The sequence below is a fragment of the Megalops cyprinoides genome, chromosome 10, assembly GCF_013368585.1.
Source record: "Megalops cyprinoides isolate fMegCyp1 chromosome 10, fMegCyp1.pri, whole genome shotgun sequence".
Taxonomy (NCBI): Eukaryota; Metazoa; Chordata; class Actinopteri; order Elopiformes; family Megalopidae; genus Megalops; species Megalops cyprinoides.
This window is the reverse complement of record NC_050592.1, coordinates 10,580,105-10,604,714: the sequence shown is the minus strand read 5'-3', so window position 1 is coordinate 10,604,714 and position 24,610 is coordinate 10,580,105. Positions and strand designations below refer to the sequence as shown.

General features: G+C 43.3%; 3 protein-coding genes across 3 annotated transcripts; all 3 read left to right on the top strand.

Annotated features, from left to right (window-relative positions):
• Positions 1-2,568: 2,568 nt before the first annotated feature.
• Positions 2,569-8,165, top strand: fdps (farnesyl diphosphate synthase (farnesyl pyrophosphate synthetase, dimethylallyltranstransferase, geranyltranstransferase)). The gene is made up of 10 exons (XM_036539485.1): positions 2,569-2,624; positions 3,499-3,654; positions 4,380-4,520; positions 4,690-4,770; positions 4,907-5,029; positions 5,862-5,950; positions 6,177-6,249; positions 6,605-6,682; positions 7,006-7,140; positions 7,337-8,165. The coding sequence occupies exons 1-10, from the start codon at positions 2,622-2,624 to the stop codon at positions 7,535-7,537; spliced, it is 1,080 nt and encodes a 359-aa protein (XP_036395378.1). The 5' UTR covers positions 2,569-2,621; the 3' UTR covers positions 7,538-8,165.
• A 1,420-nt stretch (positions 8,166-9,585) lies between these two features.
• LOC118784435 (formin-like protein 6) lies at positions 9,586-13,169 on the top strand. Its single transcript, XM_036538670.1, has 3 exons — positions 9,586-9,690; positions 10,960-13,051; positions 13,128-13,169. The coding sequence occupies exons 2-3, from the start codon at positions 11,105-11,107 to the stop codon at positions 13,167-13,169; spliced, it is 1,989 nt and encodes a 662-aa protein (XP_036394563.1). The 5' UTR covers positions 9,586-9,690; positions 10,960-11,104.
• Positions 12,984-23,439, top strand: LOC118784745 (RUN and SH3 domain-containing protein 1-like). The gene is made up of 9 exons (XM_036539146.1): positions 12,984-14,144; positions 18,493-18,612; positions 18,873-18,949; positions 19,692-19,866; positions 20,263-20,368; positions 20,565-20,611; positions 20,865-21,666; positions 21,850-21,996; positions 22,365-23,439. The coding sequence occupies exons 1-9, from the start codon at positions 13,175-13,177 to the stop codon at positions 22,528-22,530; spliced, it is 2,610 nt and encodes an 869-aa protein (XP_036395039.1). The 5' UTR covers positions 12,984-13,174; the 3' UTR covers positions 22,531-23,439.
• The last annotated feature ends 1,171 nt before the right edge of the window (positions 23,440-24,610 follow it).

Genomic DNA, 24,610 nt, shown 5'->3' with positions numbered 1-24,610 from the left:
CTCTTGTCTTTTTGTCACATACACTGTAGACACTAGAGAGTCTCTGTGAAGGAAACTTAGGTGATGTATTGTATGTACTGTGTCTATAGTTGCTGCACTTAGAAATGTTGGATCTCTGGGGAGTCTCAGGGACCCTAACATGCAGATAAGGTTTTTTTTTTTTTTTATTTGGCTGCCATGTCTAAGAAAATTATTATTTTGGTTTATTTTTGTGTGTGACAGCAAGCTTTCGTCAATATATTTTTCCTCCATGTGATATTTTGAAGCTCCCTTGAAACCTTCCTACACAGTGTGTCAGTCCATCCTGAATGGGAGGTGGTCATTTTCTAGTGTTGCCATGGCTGCAGTAACCTCCTTGCAGTGAAATCCTCATTCTTCATTTATGTCATTACTTCATTTCACTGAGAGGAGAAACTATGTGTTTAGTTTCGCAGTGAGAACAAGACTCCCATTTCACAATGATTTGAGTCAGTCTAGGTCTGATATTTATTGAAGTTTGCTCTTTGTTTTCTTTGAAAAGCGACCCAGAGACAATCTTTGCCAGCACTTATTGCCCAATTATACAGCTGTTCAGATTCAGATTAACTGTCTTGCAAGTTCAAACATGCAACCTGTAGTCTATTTCCTCAACCATAATGTTGCACTGCTGCATAATAATATTTCTTTCAGGTGTTTGTACACATAGGATATCACCATTGTATGAAAGCTGTCATGTTAAAGGGCTTTGGTTGATCCTGACGCTCTGGATTCATGCTGTTTGGTTCATTTATATGAATGCATGCTTTGAAGTCCCAAATGTATTGACCCTACACAATGGGAGTCTTGTTTGTATCTATCCCAGCATATATATAATCCTCTACTGTTGGACTTTGTGATGTTCCCTCAAAATGTGCCTGCATGTGTTGTAATGCTTTTTTTATGGTTTCTTCCTTACTTAACCACTGACAATAGTACAGCCCTGTTACAGTGTGATTCTGTATAGATGGATGGGGTCTGCTTGGGTACTTATACAGTGCAATACTGTATGTTATAGAGCACTTCTGTATGGGAAAAATAGTGGCAATAAATGTGTATGTACAGCTGCAGATGTTAGAGGGCAGATACTTAGAGTGGAGGGGGTACATTTTAGGACTGGGAGTTATTTTAGTGATTAACTGGTCAGAGTGATATAGTGGTTTCAGTCCAGGCTTCAGACAATGAAATGTCACCTTACAGACATTATTTATGTCAGCATGGACACCTCTGGTCATCTTAACATTTTTGGTTTGAACTGAAACTTCTCTTGAATCCAGGTGGAACCACACCTAGTCCTTCCTCTCTGACAAGTGTACCTTCCTCCCTCTCTCTCTCTGCCATCTGGTGGATACAGCTGGAACCTCAAAGTGAAAATAGACACACTATATAGATTAAAAAAAACATCCACACACTCTCAGAGGCACTGACCTGTGAGGGAGTTTAAAATGGAGCTTTAGTTTCTACCTCCTGTCTTGCACATCAATACATTATCCAAATTAAAAACTGTATGGCTATTCATGATAGAGTCTTGATACTGACTGAAATTATCTTGATAAACATGCTTTACAAGGATTTTAAAAATGGTTCTAGTTCAAGAACTTTTAATGCAAGTTATGTAATTATATCTGTATAAATATATGCATACACTTACAAATATGATGGATATGAACAATTTTGCTCTGGTTTGTGTAATTATTTGTATGTGTGAAATTGTGTGGTTTTATGTATATAGTAACCATTTTGTGTTAATAGGTCAAAATATGTTTTTATTTTTTCTCGTTGTCATTATCATCAGGCTAAATCAAGATTTCAGAATTGCACTGAATACAAAAGCATCTGATCACACATGTTAGAGTAAAGTCATGGTACATTAGATAAATGATTCGATATTACTAAGGTAAGTTTGTATTCACTACTATTGACAATCGCTATATTTCAGATATGTTGTATTCATTCATATCGCAGTCGGCTGTCTAGAATGAGTAGAATCCACACGTCTCTGTAGACCTATTTATTGTGTAGTCATGTCCAACGTGTCGTTCTTAATGATAAATGTTAGATACCCTACTTGATCAACAACTGAAAATCAAATCAAATCACGTTCAATGTTGCTCTATACAATGCAATACCCAGCTCTCACATATTCTACAATATCTAGCTTTAAATACGATGGATGATTAAGGCATTCCACATCGATTCTGCAAGTAGGAAGTAGTATCACCCTCAGTCTTCCACTCGGCTCATTATTGTTTCCACAGTAACGCCACCTCAACATCAGATGGGTCCACTGTGCAAGGCTCCGCCTCCTTAGCCGTTCTATTGGTCTTAAGCCCTAAAGCCCATCCTCGTCCGATGGTAATAACCAATAATAAGTTGTGATGTCATATGAAGCCTCGGAATGCCGCGCCTTTCCAAAACATGCGCAATATATCATGGAACTTGGAGTTCATTATAGCGCAAGGTCTTTGACAACCAACGAACCAAAAACTACAACGAACAGAAAGCACCTACGGCAGTAGTTTGACGTTTTGCTCGATGCGGTAGAAGGAGCTTTGCAAAGTAGTACTTGGTCAGTTAGTAAGTGTTGTGTGGACCTGGATGCAAGGATGGTAAGACCACAGTATGCAATATTCTACATGTTTCGCCTAACTATAGTGAAGTATTACTTACTATTATTACTTGGATGATTACTGCTTTCATTTTGATAGAATTTCATTTCTCTGTATCTACGATCAGGCTAGCCAGCTAGCAGTTGATGTATCTAGCTGATACCCTCTGCAGCTATTTAGTTTGGGAGCCAGTTTGCTAATTATAGCATTTTGAATTCTATAATTAGACGTTGTTTATACGAAGGGACCTTGAAACGTTTTTATATTTGCTAACAGTTCTGTCATACCCAGCTAGATAAATTAGTTGAGTCACCGCTGCACTCTAGACTGGTTAGTAGCTAGCACTGTAATGTTACTTAAACTTGCCAGCATAGTGCAATTATTATCTCTTCATGCCTTTATGCTTTATGTTATTAACTGATTCAGTTGAAATTTATATCGGAAATGTTGCTGGAAACGCTAAATCCATTTCCTCACTAAGGATAGATTATTCTTTGTTACTATGTGAACCCAGAGCAGTTTGCCCTTGTACCACAATTTTTGGTAGAACTGTGATGTACTGGTTTGTACATTTGCACACACACTTTTGTTATTATACAATATTGCAATACAAACTTATACAAATGTGAAATGATCGTACCATCTGTTGCATCATGTAAGGCAAAAATGATTCCATTTGTTAAATATTTCATAAATGTTCATGTCTGTCTGTCTGGTACTCTCTCCCACACACTTAATTTCCTTCCAATATCCTTTTTCACCTTCCCTTCTCTGATGTTCTCATCTCTCATTCCTGCAACTCTATTACTCTCCACCCTTCACCAAATTTTCTCCCTCACTTCTGCATCCTCTGTACCTCTTCTGCCTCTTTCAGGGTGACACTAAGTGCAGTAATGGGATTCAGCACCAGGGGTCAGCGAAGACTGATGCCCAGCTGTTTGACGAGCAGTTCGAGGAGCTTGTGTCAGAGCTCGCAGAAAAAGACTTCACTGACCCTGTCCTCACAGATGCCCTCAAAAGGCTGAGAGAGGTATTGCACACACAGAAAGCATTATATTTATACTGTAGATAGATGTGGTGGAACTCGGATAAAGTGGGGACAGGCCTTCAAAATACTGCTAATATTTTTGTCAGGTTTCTCATCAGAAGAATCCCATAGACACACATACATGTATTGACATACAGCTGGGGGAGAGAGACAGTCAGTTACATCAAGTGCCATGTGTACGGTTACTGGAGACTTGAAATCACTCCCACCTTCACTCATTGGTCTTGAAGAGCATCAGAGATAAAGATCAACTGTTCATAAGAAAGAATAATCTTTCTAACCTAAGAAAGAATAATCTTTCATATTAAAGTGCAGCAATATACTGTAGTGTAAAAAATTGTAAATTCCCTTTGTTGATAGATTGGTCAACTTATTCTGAGGGAGGCATAAGTCTGATTCATAAATCTCTCCCATAGTCAATGAATTGACTACCTGATTGCCTGATTTCAGATATCTGTGTGACCTACAGTGGAGCACAATTCATGGAATTGTTCTGTATTTTGTGTGTTTTGATGAAGGTTGTTTAGACCGAAACATTAACGTGTGGTGCTCTGAAAGGGCAGTGTGCAAGAGTCTTTCCTGTGGCTGACGAAGCACAGCACTCGTCACTCCACAGGCATTCACAAATATAATGCTGTGTTGGTGATAGAAGGAAGTAACACACACCAAAAAGAGCAAAATAATCGCGTCACTTTCCTCTTTCGCAGGTGCTGAGCTACAACGCCCCAGGAGGCAAAAGGAACCGAGGTCTGTCAGTGATTGGCTCCTTGAGGGAATTAGTCCCTCCCTCAGAACTGTCGCCTGATGCTGTCCAGCGTGCGCTTCTGGTTGGCTGGTGCATTGAACTGGTAAGAGGGATGAGCAGGGCCTAAGTGGTGTAGACTGGGAAATGCATTTGAAATACAGGAGCATGCTTCACTTTTAGTTATGAGCGAACAGTGTAGTACTATTGGATGTATGACACTGGACTGTATAGCACTGTACAGGTGTGTCGTTTGACTGTCACTGTCCTTTCAGCTTCAGGCATTCTTCCTGGTAGCGGATGACATAATGGATGCATCTCTGACTCGGAGAGGACAGCCCTGCTGGTATAAAATTGTGAGATTGATCATTCTTTTTCACTTGAATTTCTATCATTCGCCAATTCAATCATGAATTATTAGCGTTTACCCCCCTATATACAAGTGTTGCTGTGATAGTCCTTTGACTGCTCATGTTTTTCTCTTTTATTCAGGAGGGAGTGGGTCTGGATGCCATCAATGACGCGTTCCTCCTGGAGGGGGCAATCTACAGGCTGCTCCGAAGGCACTGCAGGGAGCAACCCTACTATACACACCTGCTGGAGTTGTTCACAGAGGTGATACACACACACACACACACACACACACACACACACACACACACACACACAACAGGCCTTGCCAAACATAAGTCTGCTACACACACCTGCTGCAGTTTTCCATAGAGGTGAATGTAACTATAGAAACAGTCACAATTTGCAAAACATAGGACTGCACTGCGCAGCATGCTATGTTTGCGCACAAATCCTGTGGCAGGTGTTCATATTATATCGTTGCAGTACCGTTTCACAGCACATAACCCCTTGCTTGAAGCAAGAGATTTATTTTAAATGTGTGAACTTTCTGAATTGATCTTTTTACACATACGCATAAGAAAACCAACAACCAACCACTTGCCTCTAACCCCTCCTAACTGCAAAGGTGACATTCTGCCACCACCTCATTCTGTGTGTCCATCCTTCCCAGTTTCTTTTTCGCTGCAAGCTGCTGTATCGGCTTAACAAAGATCCCATGTTGCGGAAGTGTTTCACACCAGCGCTTTGACAAAGTCTTTCAGACAGATAAAGACAAATGACTGACCCGTAATGGAACTCAGTCTCTTAATTAGAGCAGGCCCTGCTTGTGTGGGTGAGGCAGACAAAAATAGCCAGCGTTGCGGTTTTCAAAGAGAGACTGAGACTGTCTCAGCAAGAGGCATGACTTTAAAAGTAAGCGGATGAAAACGCACGCTGTGTGTTCAGGCTGAGTGTATCAGGGTGCCAACAGCCTCAGGTTGCATTGTGTGCGAAGTCAGATTTTGTGAATAGTACTTGATGCTCCTTTGTTATGTGCTTCTCACTGTTCCTCCCTTTCTCTGTGTCCACATCTCTGTCCCCCTACCCTTTTCAGACCTCTTTCCAGACAGAACTGGGTCAGGCATTGGACCTGATGACAGCTCCCCCTAATCAGATTGACCTAAACCGTTTCACAATGGAGAGGTGAGGCACCATTTGCACCCGTAACATTGCTCAGGAGGTGTTAGGGAAAAATGTGTGAAAACTCTTTGGGTTAAATCATTCTCCACACAGTGACCTTACAGAGATTAGATACGGAGGTAAAGTTTCATGTTATACTGCAGATGGAAAAAAAAAATGATTGATGGAAAGTAATTGAGTCTCCTCTCATTCTCATTCCCCTTTTCACACCACTCTCAATCCTCCTCAGATATAAAGCCATAGTGAAGTACAAGACTGCCTTTTACTCCTTCTATCTCCCTGTGGCTGCAGCAATGTACATGGTAAGTGTGTGCTCTTTATATATGCTGTGTTGTATATACAGTGATGACAGATATGTTCATTTCTAAAATTGTCTGGTTGTTACTCAAGATATTACAGAATAGTGTTTTTTTTTAAGTTCTCAAATTCAAGCCATTTTGCAAAAGTAAAAGTGTAAATAGAAGTCTGCTTGACAAACTGCGAATATTATTTTAAGTAACGTGATTATTAGTAACCAGAGTACACAGAATAATGTTAAATAGTCCAGTAACCTTTTTGTCTCCATCCTTCCTCCCCCTCTACTGTACTTAATCAGAAAAATGTGTGGATGTGTCATGAGTTGTCGTTTTATGTGTGTTCATGGATTGTGTACTGCAGGCTGGAATAAACAATGAGGTGGAACATAACAATGCCAAAACCATCCTACTGGAGATGGGGGAGTTCTTTCAGATACAGGTATGACTTCCATATTGCTTATACTTTGCATTTTCCTTGGAGTTTGAATTGCCGATTCGATTCCCCGCTGGGGCACTGCTGTTGTACCATTGGGCAAAGTACTTAACCCACAATTGCCTCAGAAAATATATAGCTGTATAAATGGATAACATTATTAAAAAAACTGTAACCGATGTAATTTGCTCTGTATAAGAGCATCTGCTAAATGTCATTAATGTAATGTAATGTAAAACATTAGAGGGGAAAAAAGGACATGTTCAAAGAGGTAGGTAATGTGAAGAATTATATGAGATGAAGTCTAAAGAAAGGTGTGCTGCTTCTAGGATGATTACCTTGATTGCTATGGAGATCCCGCCATCACAGGCAAGATTGGCACGGACATCCAGGACAACAAGTGCAGCTGGCTGGTGGTGACTGCACTGGGAGTCATGACCCCTGCACAGAGAGAAGAGCTGCAGGTGAGAGAGGAGTGGATCCTAGCCAGCACTGCACAGTAAAACCCCCATTGTCTTTTCCCTGTCCCTCTCAAGACTAATACAAGTGTAACATGGCACAAAGAAGGGAAAAAAACAGGTTAGATCTATTTTTTTTTTTTTTTCGGGTAAACAACCTGTCTCACCTCACCTCACCTCTCCTCCCTCCTCCCTCTGTTAGTCCTGCTACGGGCGCAGCGATGAGGCAAGCGTGGAACGTGTCAAGGCGCTCTATGACACGCTGGGGATGCCCGCCCTTTACCGGCAGCACGAAGAGGACAGCTACCAGCGCCTGCTGAAACTCATCGAGTGTCACGCCAAAAACCTTCCCCATGCCGTCTTCCTGAACTTTGCAAAGAAGATCTACAAGAGAAACAAGTGAAGGGGCCGGAAGGATTAGTGACCAAATACCCTGGATAGGACTGCTCCTATCAATGATACAGTGAACAGAAAATGTTATCGTCAGGTACAGGGAAGGGGGGAACGCTAATGGTGTGACACTACATGCAAGTGTGACCCAGAGAGTGCAACATCATTAGCACTATCACTGATATCTGTAATTATGTTAGAGAAAGATATAAAGGAGCAAGTGACTGTGCTTCATAAATTAGAGAAGCAATCTGAAGATCACTGGACATAATGCAGATGAGCCAAGTTAACATCCTATTCGAGCTTTCTCCTGCAGTGATTTATGTTACATGCGATGTTAGTGGTGATGTTATCATGATTAATCTGTATTTGATACAAAGAGCATGATTATAGGGGAATTGTTAGGTTCGCGCCTCACCTTTACACCTGAGTTTAAGCATTTAATCATTAATTTATTTGAGACACAGCATGGAGAATGCAAAAAGGGATGAATGACAACCACCAACAGCTAAGGTGAAGTATAGTGAATGAATTGTTTTTTAATAAGTATCCCTGTTCTGTGTCATCTTGTCTATATCAATGTCCTCTCTCTCTCTTTCCCTTTCTCATTTTCTGTGTCCCACTTAATTGCTCCAATCTTTCCCCCCTTCTCAGTAACTTACTTGTAAATTTTGTTAATGAAACTGTGTTCCAAGAGTAGGAGAATTTTAACTGTTTATTAAAAAATACTGAATACATTGTGGATTCGTTCATTAATTAGCAAGGAAGGAAGTCTGAAATGGCATCTGACCGTGTCTACGCGTCTTCATGTTAATGTCGACTAATAACTAACAATAACCATCAAAGCTGTTTTAAGTGTAAAACATGTAATTTAAATATTTTAAAGTAATATATTTTTAAACTAAATACATTTTAAAGTAAAATTTTGGAGGCGTATCTGTCACAGAAATGGGGAAATTATTCAATGTTTCGAGGGGAACGCTGTTGAAAATCATGACGGCATAAACCAAACACAGGCAAACTGCATCAGTTTTCAAAACTAGAAGCTCACCAAGAGGGATAGGTAGATGCTTGGTAGGATGGTTGCTAAAAACCACACAACAATGTCCTCAAACATTACAATTACAACTGAAGCTCCTCATCTATGACCCAGTCTCAACAACAACAACAACAACAAAAAGTATATTGAGTGTGACAAATGTTGAGGGTGCAGTTCAGAAACTGTTTGTAACCAAAGCCAATGTGTGACAACTCGTAACTTAGTTCAATGAGCACTTCTTTCTTCACAGCATTGGAAGAAAGTATTATGGACTGATGAGCCATCTTTTACTCTTTTTCCTACACGTGGACAATTACATTTAGAGAAAGCCAAAGAAAGCCTTCACCCTGCATTGCCAGTTCCCAGCTGTTAAACATGGTGGTGGATCTCTTATGGTAGGGGCAGCCATCTCATGGGAGCCATTTGGGTCTGATTATTACTCTGAATGGTGTACTTGCAGCCAAGGACTGTAAAGCCATTTTATATGACCAGGTGCACCCTATGGTGCAAGAATTTTTTCTCCAAGATGTTCCCATATTCCAAGACAATGATGTCCCATATACACTGCTAAATGGAGGGAGGGTCTGGAACATAGAGCACAGGGTCGATTTCAACCTCCTTCATCTATTATGCATAATGTCTTATAAATCTAAAAGATATAATCTATTGTAAGATATATATATGATCTATTTGATTGCTGTTGTGCTGTTGCTCTGTTTTTCTGTTTTGTGCTTGAACCTGCTGAATGCATATATGCAATGCAGCCTATGTATGTAGCCTTTCTTTTTAAGTGGAATATTCAAATGCTTACCGCATAGTGTTTAAACAGCACGGGTGAATATAATTAGATGATGGCAGACGGAACAGCAGAGAGAAAGACTGGGCTTAAGTGGAGGAGAGGAAGCGGTGGCATGAAACACAGCTAAATAAACGAAGATGGAGAGGGCGATTGAGGAATTAAGGGGTGGGGTTAGTTGGTGGTTGGAGGGAGGGGGGGCGGATGACGAGCGATAAGGAGGTGGTCGCTGGGAGAGAAGACTTCGCGATCATTCAGAGAGGGTCCTGTGGCTTGCATCTGCATCCGCAGCATTCTGCCTCCATTTTCCCCATCATTTTCTCCGCTGCCGGTGAGTTTTAATGAAGGACGGCCTTTTCCTTTTTATATGCGCTCCTCCATTTGTTCTCCAGACTAAATTGTATTTGCGGGTCCTGTATTTCTGTCCGTATGTCTGAATTTTGTATTCTTATACTGAATAGCTTTATTTTTTCTCATAGCTATCCAATCAGCTTTATTAAATGTTTATTTATAGCTATTTATGTATTGAAACATGTACGTATTTTGTCTCTATGTAGATCATAATGGTGATTAAGCGGGGGAGGTAGCAAACTGTGCGATGCGGCGGGGAGTGCCCCCCTCCCTCGTCTACCGCGGCCCCCTTGGATCGATAGATGCTTTGGTAAATACCTGTAAACAGGTTATTTACTGCTGACGAGGTCATATGTGTGTTCAGTATATTATTATAAAGATTATTATTTGTAGTCGAATGCTAGAATTACATTTTTTTCCCCTGATGTAATGATTGATATCTTTCTTCCGTTTGATCCAAGGACACTGAATGATTGTGTGCATAGCCAGCGGTCTGTGAGAGAGAGAGAGAGAGAGAGTGACAGAGAGAGAGAGAGGAAGAAAGAGAAGCATAGTGTCTGCGTAATTTTTTGTGCTCTATATAATTTCGTTCGTGTACCCAGTGTGATCTGCATTTGCGTTTGAGAAGTGATGCGATATGTGCAAATTACATGCCATATGTGTATTTGTTCGTCTACATCATATTCAAGTCGTTTCAGGTATATAATTAACAACCTTCATTTATGTTCATTTGAGGTTAGAGAGGGAGAGAGAGAAACAGAGAGAGAGAGAGAGAGAGAGAGAGAGAGAGTGCATAACAGCATTTCCTTTACTGTAGCCCTGTGGCATATCGCTCAGCAGAGCGGAATGCATTGAAATGCTGAAATATGAGTATAATTGTCAATTAGTTGCCTACTGTCTTCATTGGTTCTGTGCCTGACTTTGAATTTCTCTCTCTCTCTCTCTCTCTCTCTGTATTTGTGTGTGTGTGTGTGTTTGAGAGAAAGAGCTATTTCATTCCAAAGGAATAAAAAGACTGCACAGGCAACTGGGCTGTAAAATATGGTTTTGCATTCTGCAGTGTTTTTGAGGGATAGAGCAATTATGATTAAATGAGCCCAGAAGCTATGGTTGTGTATGTTACATTTTGGCCGTTTTGAATTTCACAATGGATCAGGAGAAAAATTGAATGTGGTCTGTCATAAGCTGGGTTGGTAATAACAGAGCAGGGGTGAAATGTGTTGACTCCATGTCTCTTTTGTTATTTCAGGAACTGAGTGGAGTCAAGATGTGAACATGATGTATGTTCCTAGCTGGGATCTTTTCTCCCTCTACATCTGACACGGACTTTCAAAACGCCAAAAACAGACAATAGCAGCCTCTGTTTCCCATCATACCATCCATCATTCCATATAATGCTCTCTTCTGCTCGCCCTTCTGTGCCCCCTAGGCCCCGTCGCTTTGACAACCACAAACGTAACAATGTGGTTGAACCAAAGTCTCTTGGTCAAGGTGTCAGTAGGGGGGACAAAAACATGAACACCACCACCACTGCTACTTCCTCTTCCCTATGCCGAGCCAGCAAGGTGCCTGCTGAGTCTTCCAGGTCAAGAAGGGGCGACCAAGTCCGTGCCAGTGTGGGTCAGCCCAAGGTAGACCAGCGAAAAAATAGTAGCATTCCAGTAAGGGCAAAACCCAAACCTAAAACTGGACATTTACCGTGTGATCCAATCTCTCTTCCTGACCCAAATTGTAATGAGCCAAGTTTGCCTTGCTTGTGCTGTGATGGGCACTCACCCCAGGACAGCAACAGCCTCTACAACCACAACTACAACAACAACAACACCATTACCATCAGACAACAGCTAGAACAACCAGCCCAAAAACAAATCGGGGAGGAGACATCTCAGAAGGCTAGGGACACACAAAAAGCTCCACAACAGCACAAGCAGCAACAAAAACAGCCGAGCAGTCCTCCGAATGCCCCAGAGAGAGAGAAAGCAGTTGGGAATGAAGATACGGATACCAATGAAGGCGATGACGAAGATGACGATGACGAAGACGATGACACCCTAGTTCCCTCCTGCCGTGACTGCCCTCCCTCTCTTCTGGAATTCTCCCTCACCTCCTCTACCTCCTCCTCCTCCACCTCTATAAGCAGTTGCTCAGATTTTGAGAATGATGGGCCTGACACTTTCTCACCCTCCTCCAAAGAGATGCCCCCTGAACTGTCCCCACCAACTAACTCCCTAGCTTCCCTGCCTAAAATGATCCCCATGGATTCCTGTCCCCCTCCGCTACCACCCCTACCTCCCTGCTCCCCAGATGAAGGATACCCCTCTGCTCGATCCTCTCCCTCTTCAGATCTCCCAGAGAGTAAGCTGTCATTGGCACAAAAATGCACAAAACTAGATTTCCTGGCCCTCTTGGATTCAATGGATCAACTGGGCAAAAGAGAACACTTGAATCAAGTGGTCCGATTGGCTCGCTGGGAGATGGAGGGTGAAGTGGAACTGAAGGATCGACTCGGTCACTTGCAGAAGCTTGAGCAGGTAAACACACAAGTGAAGCTGGCTCACCTGGAAAGACTTCAAGATGCTGGGGTAGATTTGGGCGAAGAGTATCTTTCAGATGGCCTGGATGGGATGGGGAGCATCGGTGATCAGTGGAAACTGTACAAGGGGCATGATATATGTGACTCGCAGGAATTCTCAGATGCTGGAGTTGACATGACAGCTCCCTCAGATGTAGATGAGCCCTCCCTCCCCGACTCACTTGCTCCCTCTCCCTTACAGCCACCCCCCAGGCCCCCCAAGCCACCTATGAGACACATGGACTCGCACACAGACACACACACATACATTAACATTAGCATCAACAGTGATACCCATAGCCCCCCCATTGTCTCCTCCACATCCTCTTCGAGCCCCTCATTCAGTACGGTCTCTTCAGCCTCTTCCTCTTCCTCCTGTAAGCCTGAGAGCACCATAAGGGTGCCTCCATCCCTCCTTCCTCCTCCATCACAGCCCCTCCCCTATTTTAACTTTTACTCCACTAACCCCTCCCTGGCCTCACCCCCACCCCCAATTCCTCCACCCCGGAGACGGCACAAAGCCCGGATGGAAGCTCTCAGATCTGCTGACCCCGAGGGCGAAAAAACACCCCTGTCCCTCCCTCCTCCCACCTCCCGACCCCCACCTCTTCCTCCCCCTCCTGCTCTTCCCTCACCTCCCGCCATTCCTCCCCCTCCTTCGCTTCCGCCCCCTCCCTCTTTTCACGCCCTGGATGCGGAGATCCGCAAGCTGCTGGTGCTGGCCGGGCTGACCCAGGCTGAGCTGCTGAAGCTGAGCCCTGAGCTGGGGGTGTGCGTGACAGGCGTGCTGGATGATGGTAACGATGAGCTGTCCCAGGATGTGAGGTCAGGACAGGCGCTAGAAGAAAAGGAGGACGGCGAGGGAAGAGAAGCTCAAGAAGGAGTAGAGATAATGAGGGATGAATGGAGAGAGGAAGACAAGAAACAAAGACTGAGAGAAGTAAAGGAGTCAGGCAGTAGAGAGGATGAGCAAGAAGGATCATTAGAGGAAAAGATGGAGGAGAAGAACAGAGACACCTTTAGGACAACCTCATTTACTGAGATGGCAAGAAGGCGCAAGCGAAATGGCAGCAACAGTAACTCCAGCTGCAACTGTGGGCACAGTCTGGATATTAAACCAAACCCTGATTCTTACTACAGTACAGCTCATTGTAATTCAAATAACTCTGTGCCTATCTGCAACAACAATTATGAGTACACCTCGATGATAGAGCCGCCTTCTCCTCCTCCTCCGCCCCCTCCTCGACCCTTACCACCCTGCCCCCCAACACTCCCCTTGCCACCTCTCCAACCCCCCCTGACTTTGTGTACTGTCCCGGCCAATGCATCCCGGCCAGAGCGCTTTGATTGGCTGATAGCCTTCTCTCCAGACACAGAAACACCTCCCTTTGGAGTTGAGGTGTCAGGTCAGGGCAGTCCACACAAGTTTGCGATGGGGTCGAAGGTCACCACTTTTAAAGAGCTGCGCTACCGAAGCAGACAGAACCCACAGCCTCCTCCAGTCCAACCGGAACCCGACCCAACAGTCATAACCCCTGATCCGGACTTCTTGTACAACCTGAAATGGAGGAGAGAGAAGGCTGACGGAGATGGCACCCAGTGGGAGTACACATCTCAAGCACATTCCGCCTTCCTTCAGCCACAACCTACCAGATCACTGACCTTCATCAAGGAGATGCTGCAGGTCCCAGATGGGGGTGGACTGCCGGACTTTGGCCCCCCGCAGCGTATTGGCTGCTCTGCCAGCGATGGCAACCTTTGGACTGCAGGGGGCAACAGGGAGGGAAAGAGAGAGAAGGAGGAAGAAGGAGGGGTGAGAGGAAGAGCAGATGGAGGAAGGAACTTGGAATCAAGAACAACAGGTATGTCTGGGGTGTCTGGGGGGTGGTCAAACAGTCCAGTGTTTTATATACACTTACACAAGGACTGTGAGAGCAAAATAAGTTCTGACAGAGAGGCACATTTATATGTAAGAAAGTGGTGGTCCAACTGTGAGAATAGATAGACTGACATATCGGCATACTAGCTCGCAAGGACAGAAAAGCGTTTGCAGTACAATGATGGTATTTCTGCAGAGTCCTTAGTGCGGTGTCATTCCCAGGATGATGTCATCACTGCCTCATTGAATTATTTATCAGCTCTGCAGAATAGAAGTCTCATAGTGTGCTATCTCTCTCTTCATGTCTCTCTCTCTCCCTCTCCCTCTCTCTCTCTCTCTCTCCCCCGTTCTCAAATTACTGAAATAATATGCATTACATTTCTGCATGCTGAGAACACTTACAAAATTATATATCAGAAATGCAATGTACGACACTTAATAGCAAGAAATAGATCTGATTATTTTAGTGCAAATAAAACGTCCAGGGTAAATTGGTATTATTTATAGATAAACCATCATAAATCTGTAGTCACAACAATTAATGATCATGGCAGTAAAAACACAAGAGAACGAAAGGAATGATAAGTGATGATGTTAAATGATTTGTGTATTTGAGTACTTAAAGAGATGTTTCTCAGAATCCCTCTGGCTCTGACTCTCTGTTTTGATTCCTTTCTCTTTCTGCCTCTTAGTATACCACGGTGTCTCTCTGTCTCTCGGTCATACACTCACTTTGTCCATTTTCTCTTTCTTTATTTTATTACCTGCTTCCCCCTTTTCTCCTTGTCATTTTTTGTCCTCCCCCTTTATCACCCCATCTTTTGCTTGACCCCTTTCTACACTCTTATACTTTTTGAAAGTGCTATTTCCTTGCTCCTCTATCTCTTCTTCATTGTACTGGCCTGTCCTTCTCTGGTCCTTTTCTCTCTATCCATATGGTCAGCTGATCATTCGATTGTCAAGTTTAATGCAGTTTTGTTGTTATATAGTAGGTACTTGTATCATGCTTCCTTACTCTAAAAATCAAACAATTGTTAAAAGCAAATTATTGTAGTACAAGCTTGCATTTGTTGGTGAATGTGTGTGGCATCAGTTATGTGGCTAAATTGTACATGTATAAGTGCATGTTTTTAACATGTTGACGTAGGTGAACGTACTGTCTTCTGGCATTTATAAATGTATGTTTATTGTGCGCTCACAAGTTCTTTGTCACTTACATATCTGCATATGTGCAAATAAGTGTGTTTATGTTCAGCGGAGTAGGTGCATATATCAGTGTTTATTAGGTGTGGTCATCTGTTAATGTCAGAGCGTGAGTTGAGCGTCAGATGTGTGTATCGCTTTAAGAACAAAAGGGGAGTGTCTGAACCATTGAGCCAATAGCAGAGAAGTTGTAGTGGAAATACAGGAAAGGCTGTGTCAGGCTGTACTGTATCTGAAAAACAGAACCACAGAAGGTATGGGGATCAATATAATCTATCTCTCTTTTTCTGCATTATTTCCTATGTAATCAAACGGTTCCATCTTACTGTAAGGGATTCCCTGTTATACAGGGAGGAAGAGGCAGATTCTGTACACAGACAGTATTGAACACTGACTCAGCACAAACATACAGTACACATCGTGAAAGCCCAGCACATACTCTTAACGGGGACAGGGCACACAGTGTTTTTATGAGCATGTAATAAACATACAGTTAAGCGTTCCATCTTGTGAAGAGAGCAAAGACTATGAAGGCTTGATTTGTCCTGAGAAGGAACCTAACGACGGTTAAACCACTGAAACTGAAGGTAAAAACTGACAGGAAATGAGACAATGTATACAGTATTTATGTGTGTGTATGTCTGAAATATGTTTGTGTACTCTACATTCATTTTGAATGTGTGTAGCCAAACATATTCCAATTTGAGTTGCATTTGGTTAACTTATAATTGTTGCATTTGGTTAACTTACAATATTGTACTCCACAAATATATAATACTAAAGGTTTCTTACAACTTGATGATTTTTGTACCTATTTATGAAGACCACTTTCAGTTAAAAAGTATTTCAGTATGCTTTCTGAGTGTTTGCACATGCACAATGAGAACACATGAAGTGTGAGAAGTGTATGCTGAGTGAAATTTTACTTCGGTGTACCTTCACAGATGTACATTCGTTCTCCACAGACGCTAACATTCTCTCCATTTCTCTCTCTCTCCTATTTATTTGCAATGTCCTCTTTTGCTTTCTTCTCTTTTATTTGGCGCAACTTCTCCTTCTTCTCCTCATCCCTCCATCCCACCCCTCCACCTCCTCAATGTGGCCTCCTCTCTCCTGCTTATTCTGCCGCTTCCCTCATTTTCGCTCGCTCTCCACGGGCAGTGTCCTCTCCCCCCCTGTCTCTCGCCCTGCCCCACTCCCTGCCCTCTCCCTACTTCCTTCACTCCAGCCCTCAAGGCCCCCGGCTGAATCAGGCTGGCTTTTTTGGGCCCCGGGCAAGAAGCTCCCCTCGGCATCATAGCCATAGCGACCGAACAAAACCCAGTGTTTCCATCACACAGAACAACGGAGATTTAAAATACCTCACTGAATCAGAGAGTAATACACACTCACTGTGCTATACTGGTCCAGGGAGTAATGCAGACTCTCTGTACTATACCGACCAAAACAGTAACGTAGACTCCCTCTACTGTACCGATCCAAACAATAATAGGGACTTTCTGTCCAGCTCTGTTCCTGAGAGAAAGAAGACCGGCGCTGATTCTAACAGAAATGGCAACACAGTCGTGCAAATCTGCACAACCCCTTATAAAAATGTAGAAACACTGTGCTGCAGTAACACGCGCAGACAGTTTGACATGGACTCGCTGTATTGCGCTGACTCTGAGAGGGGGGGTCACGCAGACACTGACAGCCGCACTGGTTTGGATCAGAACAGCAACCGGCTGAGCTGGCGGTCTACGAAAGAGGCACAGCGCTCGGCTCCAGCCGTTTGGTACCTTTACAACCCCAGTAACTGCCCCTTGCACAAAGGAGCCCCTCCCCGCCTCTCTCCTGTTGGAGCGATTTCCCCTCCTCAGAGGTCCGGACTACCTGCCCCAGGGGCAGATGTGTCCCGTCTGTGCTCCCCGCTGTTCCCCCGTAGTCGCACCCTGCCTGCCCTTGCCGCCCCCCTTTATTACCCCTATCTGAAACCGGTCTCCGCTATTGCCCCCTTGAAGGACCGCAAAGTCCCAATTCTCACCAAGCAGGCACAGCTGTGTACTCTGAGTAAGAGCTCTCTTTCTCTCTCTCTCTCACACTCTCTCTCTCTCTCTCTCACTCTCCCACACACTCGCTCTCTCTCCCTGTCTCTGTCTCTCTTTCTCTCTGTCTGTCTGTACACTACACCACTGCTATACCCTACGGATGTTGGGTATATTGTGCTAATATGTTGCATGGACCAATGAGCATGAGAACACTTAACGAAAAGGAGATTAACCCAAGTTTATTATCTGATAATAATAACAATGACATTCATCATGATCTTTATTTTTGTCATTTTTTTGTGTCCATGTGTAAAAGTATTGTTAGAAGTCGTAAGCAGGTGCACAAATAGGTTCCAGTGTTTGTAAGTGGCTTGGTTGTGTGTCATGTGAGTGGACATGTGATGACACTGTGTATATAAATGCACATTTCTGCATTTATATAAGCAATTGATAGCAATTTAATATTATCTATAAGCCATCTTCTAAATTATTATTTTCCAGTGCATGTTAACATTTCCTTGTCATCTGAACACAATTCTATAAATACGTTCCCTTTGTGTCGAGGATGTCTTAATTTCAGGGACAATGCACATACTTTTCCTTTTCCTTGCTCCAGTAAGTGGCAGATGTTTAACTGTAGGCATGAGACATGTAAATTTAAAGGGGGGCAGTGCTCCTATTCTCAAAGGTACTGGAAAAATACCGTGTAGTACACATCTGTAGCCTCTGATTCAGTACATAATGCTTTATTATTAAAGTGGCCTTTTGTTAAACTATATATCCTTTCTGAGGAAAAGGATGAAAAATACTTATTACAAATTAGATGACTTCTTTATCCCAAGAACCAAGGCAGTCCTGTGTATATAGGGTGTACTATTAAAAAGGATTTATTATATGGATATATTCTGTTGGTAAATGTAAAAATACAGTGTAAAAATTACCAAGGGGTGATTGCCCATGCATAGCGCCTCAAGCATCCTTCATTAGAGCAGGTTACATTTGTCTGTTATGTTGTATGGAGGTACAGTGGGACATAACTGTGTAACATTATTGAGACTGAACTATAGAAGAATTTGACTGGGCTTCCTCTCTCACTCCCAGCAGTCCGTAGCGTGTCATTTGCTGGCTCAGTGCAGAAAGGCGGGGCCTGGATGGCCAATGATGTGAGGGGTCCTCTGAGAGGTCAAGAGCTGTCTTCTTTGTGCCTCCAGGAAAAAAGAGGTATGGGCCACCACTTCTTGCCATACACGGATAGAGACTCTTGCGTAATTGTTTAAACTGTTTTACAAATCCGTGCATCAGAACAGCCCTGTGCCACTTTGCTGTGGTGCACATCTATGGTAGCCTACAAAGCAATTTATGAATACATACGTACAGTATGTACTGTAATGTACTATTTGGGCCTTATGTGGATAATGTGTATGCGCTATTCGTGTAAGGATTTGTGCATCAGTATGTGACGCTATTGTACTGTCGTTCAGCTCTCCTCAGTGCAGTCAGTGTTGCAGTGGAGGCCATTCTGGCACAGTTCAGCTCTTCTCGAACCCTCGTCCAGAAGGTTAGCATCTCTCTTAATGCCTTCATCTCCTGCTCTGAACATTTCAAACAGCAGGAGCCACAGTTGTAGCAGGAGTTCTTGGTGTTGCTTATATCAGGAAACACATATTAAATATCCATAAAAATAACCATGATGTCTTTCTCTCCTTTTCTGTCCTATCTCTCTGTTCCTCTGTCTCTCCCAGTCTTTCACAAGTCAAAAGGTGCAACAGTGTTTTCAAATATCCCTTTCTCCTAGTCAGTACAAGCCACTCTGTGTATTAACCACCTTGCCCCTACACCCTACCTAAATCTCAATACCCTCTTTTTCTGTACCTCCCTTCCCTGTCTTGCTGTCCCCCTTTTTGTCTTTATATCCCTTCCTCTCTTCATCCCAATTTCTTCTATCTCTCTCTGGTCCTCACCTCTCCTGTCTTCTCTTTCCTTCCTGCTCCTCTTCGCTGGTCTTATCTCCTCCTCTCTCCACCCATCTTTCTTTCTCCTCTCTGCTTTTCTTGGTCTTTTCTCCTCCTTCTCTCCTGTCCTTTGTCATACTCCTCCTGCTCTCCTCACTTCCTCTCTCCCCTAACCACCTGTTCTCTCCTCCTTTCTCCCTCTTATTCTCTGTCTTCAATCTTCCAACTCCCTCTGTCTCTCCACGGTCTCTGTCTTGCTTCTCTCCCCTTTCCTCTTCCTTTCTCTGTCTTCTTGTTTCTCTTCATCCCTCCGCCCCTTCTCTTCTTCTCTGATCCCCATTCGTCCAGGCCCAGTCAGGTGACAGCAGCATAAACCCTTCTCTGGGGCGGCTGGTGCTGCAGTGCCTGTGCCCGGCTCTCCGCAGCCTGCTCTCTGACGGCCTCAAGCCCCACCAGAGTGACCTCATTGCAGGCAGGAGGCCAAATTCGCCATGGGGGCTGGTACAGGCCTCCACGCGGCCAGGTATGGAATAGAACCGTGCGGTATAGTCACTAACATGACACCAGGCTGTTGTATGGTGTGTCAGGTGCAGGAGACCAATCGAAAATATCTCTTAGAATAGGAAGTAATTTAAATGTGCTAGTGTGAATGCATTGTGAGTGTGCTGTTTAGAGGATGTATGCAGCTTCTCAGTTTGGCTTATGACCTTTCCTCTTGCCTTTTTTTAGTGCTGTCATTCTTTGTTAAGTATTTCGATGTTTTTCTCCTGTTTTTCTCCCTCTGCCCCCACCATCTCTTTGAGTGCATCTGATTTGCAAGTTGATTAAAACCACTCTAGTTCGGCTCAATGAAACCATTATATTAGCTTGAAAAAGATCTGTTTCAGCATATCTGACTCACGCTTCCTCTTTCCCACAGGCCCCAGCACACAGGCCTTGTACAACCTGCAGTGTCGAGTCGCTGAGCTGCCCCAGCTCAGGCAGAACAGGCATAGGTTCAATGCCTTCCTGCTCGGCCTGCTCAAGTAAGCTCTGGTTTGTCACAGTCCAGCTTAACTGAAGTTTTATACTGGGGTTAGGAAACACCTAGCCTGGCTTCATCTGGCTTGAGTGAACCTGTACTTAATACTGTAGGGCAGTATAAAAATGAAATGTAACAACACTTGTTAATCACTGTGTGCTGTAGCTTTGTGTGCTAATCTCATTTTCTCTCTTCTGCAGCATAAAACTCTTGGATTACTGGCTGTCACATCTGCAGTCCTGTGATGGTACATACTTATGCCTACAGATACCTTTCTCTCTGAGCATACAACTTGCACTTTTGAATAGCCAATGTTATAAATACCACACAATTTGTATTCTTACACACTGTACTTATAATAAGTATGAAAACAGCACATAGGATTCATGATTCATATTTTGTCAAAGGCATGTACCCAAAATCACTGTAGAGGCGTATATATGTTAACAAATTATTTTTCTTCTTTCTCTCCCTTCCTCTCACTGTCTTTTTTTCCCCAGATGTACTGACGACATACTACCATCCCAATTCCTTCATGCGTCTGTCGCACACTTCCTGTCAGCCCCTCTTTGACGAGCTCCTCCTCCTGCTGCAGCCGCTGTCCCTCCTAACATTTAACTTAGATTTACTCTTCCAGCACCACCACCTTGACCCCGCCTCCCCTGGCCTCTCCCCGGCCAATCACAGTCCAGAAACACCCAGCCCGGCCAATCAAGACTGTAGTGTCAGAATCTCTCCCAGGGGGATTTCCCTCGGCAGTAGGCCTACCTTAGACATTGTGTCAGAGCAGGACTTCAGGGATTTGGAACCGGCTGAGGCTGCTCAGAAAACAACAGCTTCACCCAACCGTGTTGTTGATAGTGAGTTAGATGATCAAGCCAGTCACAGTCCGGTGCCAGGAATGGCTTCGGCCAGCAAGGGAGAGACAAGCCCGCAGCTTCAGTGGGTACGGGAGACAGAAATTTTGCCCCCTAGTGTTGGCAGCCTCTCTCAACAGGCTGGCCAGGTTATACAGCAGGGATGGGGGGCGGTAGTGCGCTGGGGTGAGCGACTGGGGCAAAACTGGGGCAATTACCATACATCTAGTGCAGCTGGATCTGAGGGGGACAAGCCCCCTCCTCCACCACAGGACATTTCATCAGGAAGTTCCTCAAGCACTCTTATTCAGCCTGATCTCATCAGTCATCAATCCCCGTGCGACTCTTCTCCTGAAAGCAGTCCCACAGTCCCCTGGGGTCTGGGCAGACTTTTTGGGGCCTCCAGGGGACAGAAAAATGCTCAGACACGCACACCTTCAGCTAGGTGAGCTGCCTCTGTGGATGTCTGTGCGTGCCTGTGCACATGTGTGTGTGTTGGTGGTAGGAATCAAACGTAAGGTTTGTGGATGTGGGAACATAAAGTGTTTACAGACAGTTATGTTTCAGTCTAGCACAGTGCAATGTCTCTCACGCTTCCCACTCTTCCCTTCCTCCATTGCTTATGTAGGCGTCCGTCCCATTGGCTTGCCCCTGGCGTTTCTGTTCTGAGCCGCATAGTAAGTCCCACCCAGAACCCAGTGCCTGAAGAATGCAGGAGAGATTCACCAGAGCAGAAGGAGACGGAGGAGACAGAAGACAAGGGAAGACCTCTCAGGTAAGAGTAAATTATTCAGATAACTCCATTTAGTTGAAGTTTTGAGGCTGTATGTATGTTTTGTGCTTTGTGCTTTTTTACATTGCATTACATTATTGTCATTTAGCAGACACTCTTATCCAGAGCAACTTCCATAGGTTGCAGTTTTTATGTGTTATCCATTTATACAGCTAGATATTTACTGAAGTAATTCTGGGTTGAATACCTTGCCCAAGCGCACAGCAGCAGTGCCCCAGCAGGGACTCAAACCAGCGATCATTCGGTTATGAGCCCTGCTACCACCATACTACAAAGCCACCCTACAGGTTTGTAAGTGATATCACTGTCTCCCATTTCCTGTTGTCACACCTCTTTGTCTGTGTGTCCAGGTCAGTGCGAACCCTGTGTGACCACACGGGCACAGGTGAAGAGCTGAGCTTCCAGAAAGGGGAGGAGCTGGAGGTGCTAGAGGGTGTCGACCACGACTGGGTTCGTTGTCGTCGGGGAGACAAGGAGGGGCTCGTTCCCATTGGTTATACCTCCCTGATTATGTGACTCCAGCAGTTCTGACTGGATGAAAACATCAGGAAGGGTAGCAGTGTTGAAATAACCTGCAGCAAGGCTTATCAACTCCGGTCCAGAAGGACCTTACTTCCTGTTTCCTTTCATTCCAGCTATTCAAGTAATTATTGTCCAATGTAAGAAATTCAGCTTCCCTTCCTCTTTCTGAGAGTGTTCATGGTTTAAGTCATGGACACCGGAACACCTGTGTGGACTGTGGCCGTTCAGGACCGGAGTTGTGTAGCTGAGACATAACATACCCTTAATCTCAAAAAGAGAGGAAAATAGTGATTTAGTGATTAGTGGCTGTGTTTAATGTCCATCTCTCCTCTCTTTACCCAGGTTTGTGTTTGAAATGTTTCTGCTACTATTAGTGTTCAGTTGAAAACCATGTAAAACTGAATGTATAAATATAAATATATATATAGGAATATATATTGAATTTGCATTGGATGGACAGATAGGCAGAGACAGAAACTAGGTCATATCAAGTTAAAAACAATTACCACAGACAAAGAGCTGATGAGAGTTGTGAAATAGCACAGTCTGTTAATTGTATCATTCAATGTCAATCATCAATATATCACATACACACTTAATTTGCAATCCTGCTTAAATATCACTCACTATAATTTGCTTTGTAGTGTGCTGAAAGAAAATGAGTGTGCATTGTGTCAGTAAAATAAGTATCAAAGAGCTTTTAAGTGTTTTCATTATAATGGAATAAGCTATTACAGTTACCAAAATCTCTAGCACTATTGAATAGATGCAGCTGTTTATTATAGAGAAACAGACAATATATCACAAATTCTCAGAGTGAAACAAATACAATACCAATGCAAAACAATGTTACATACAGAATATATCAGCCATGTTATGAGTAGGCATAGCAATACTAAGGCTCTGTCATTGGATAGTCAAAATTCAAAACGATCTTCGTGTTTTGCAAAAGTATTAAAGATCTGTCATGTTTTTTTGCAAAATGATTTTCACAGGGCTGTCTATAGATTTAATAACTACTATGCTTACAAATAGTATGTAACCAGGTGTTTATGCACTTACAGAACACAACTGTATTACAGATTGCCTGGGAAAGGCATCACTTGTGGCGTTGGCACTTTGACAGAGGAATGGGCCATTTACTTTGACTTACAGAAAGATAAGACCTATTTATGTTGCTAAAAAAATCTTATGAAATTATCATAATTATTATTATTTATATGTGTGATAGTAGTATTCGAGGTGGTAGCAGCAGTGCAAATAGTATGCTATCATTATGCTGATTATTGCTGTTGTGTTGATTACAATATAATTTGTATAGTTTGTTTTTGATGATGTATTTTAATAGCTATGCATACACTGTACATGCTACATCTGCCCCAAAGCCTGGGAATCTGGGTGGCAACTCAGGGTGGGTAAACATGGGGTCAGAGGTCAGGATGCATGAGACTGCATGAGGTTTAAAAATATCTCTCTGGAAGTATAGGATGAAGGCTGTGGTCTTTGATCAGCCCCAGTTAAACAGCTCCTGTGCCAGCAATCCTACACAGCAAAGCACTGAATCATACTCAAAGGTTCACCTTAGGTGAATTAGAGTGGAGATGTGGAAGACCGAGGGGTGGTGTGATGATTTAAGATGGGTGTTCTTTTGTCTGTTGTAGCCCATCAACTTGTAAACCATCTTGTAATGGGAGACTCAGAATCATAATTAAGTATTCAATTTTTTTTTTTTTTTTTGCAAAAATGAGTTCATAGCAAGGATGCTAAATAAGTGTACAGATGAATTTGAGGGTAATATAAGTGGCAGTCACCACTAGCGTCTGTCATCAAGCCAACATAGATGTCAGTTGTGTAGGCTGTTGCTGGGGTGCATCACAGCCATACTAAAAGGAATATCAAACAAACAAAACAACAAAACTCAGGAATGCGATCATTTTGAAAGATGATTTGTTGTAATAGTGGTAGGATTGTCGACACTGGTATATATATTTTTTTTTATTTTTGTACATTTTGTTTAATTTATTTAAACGTCTGTCAAATTATTGCATTTTAAAAATGTGTTCAGTTGTTAATG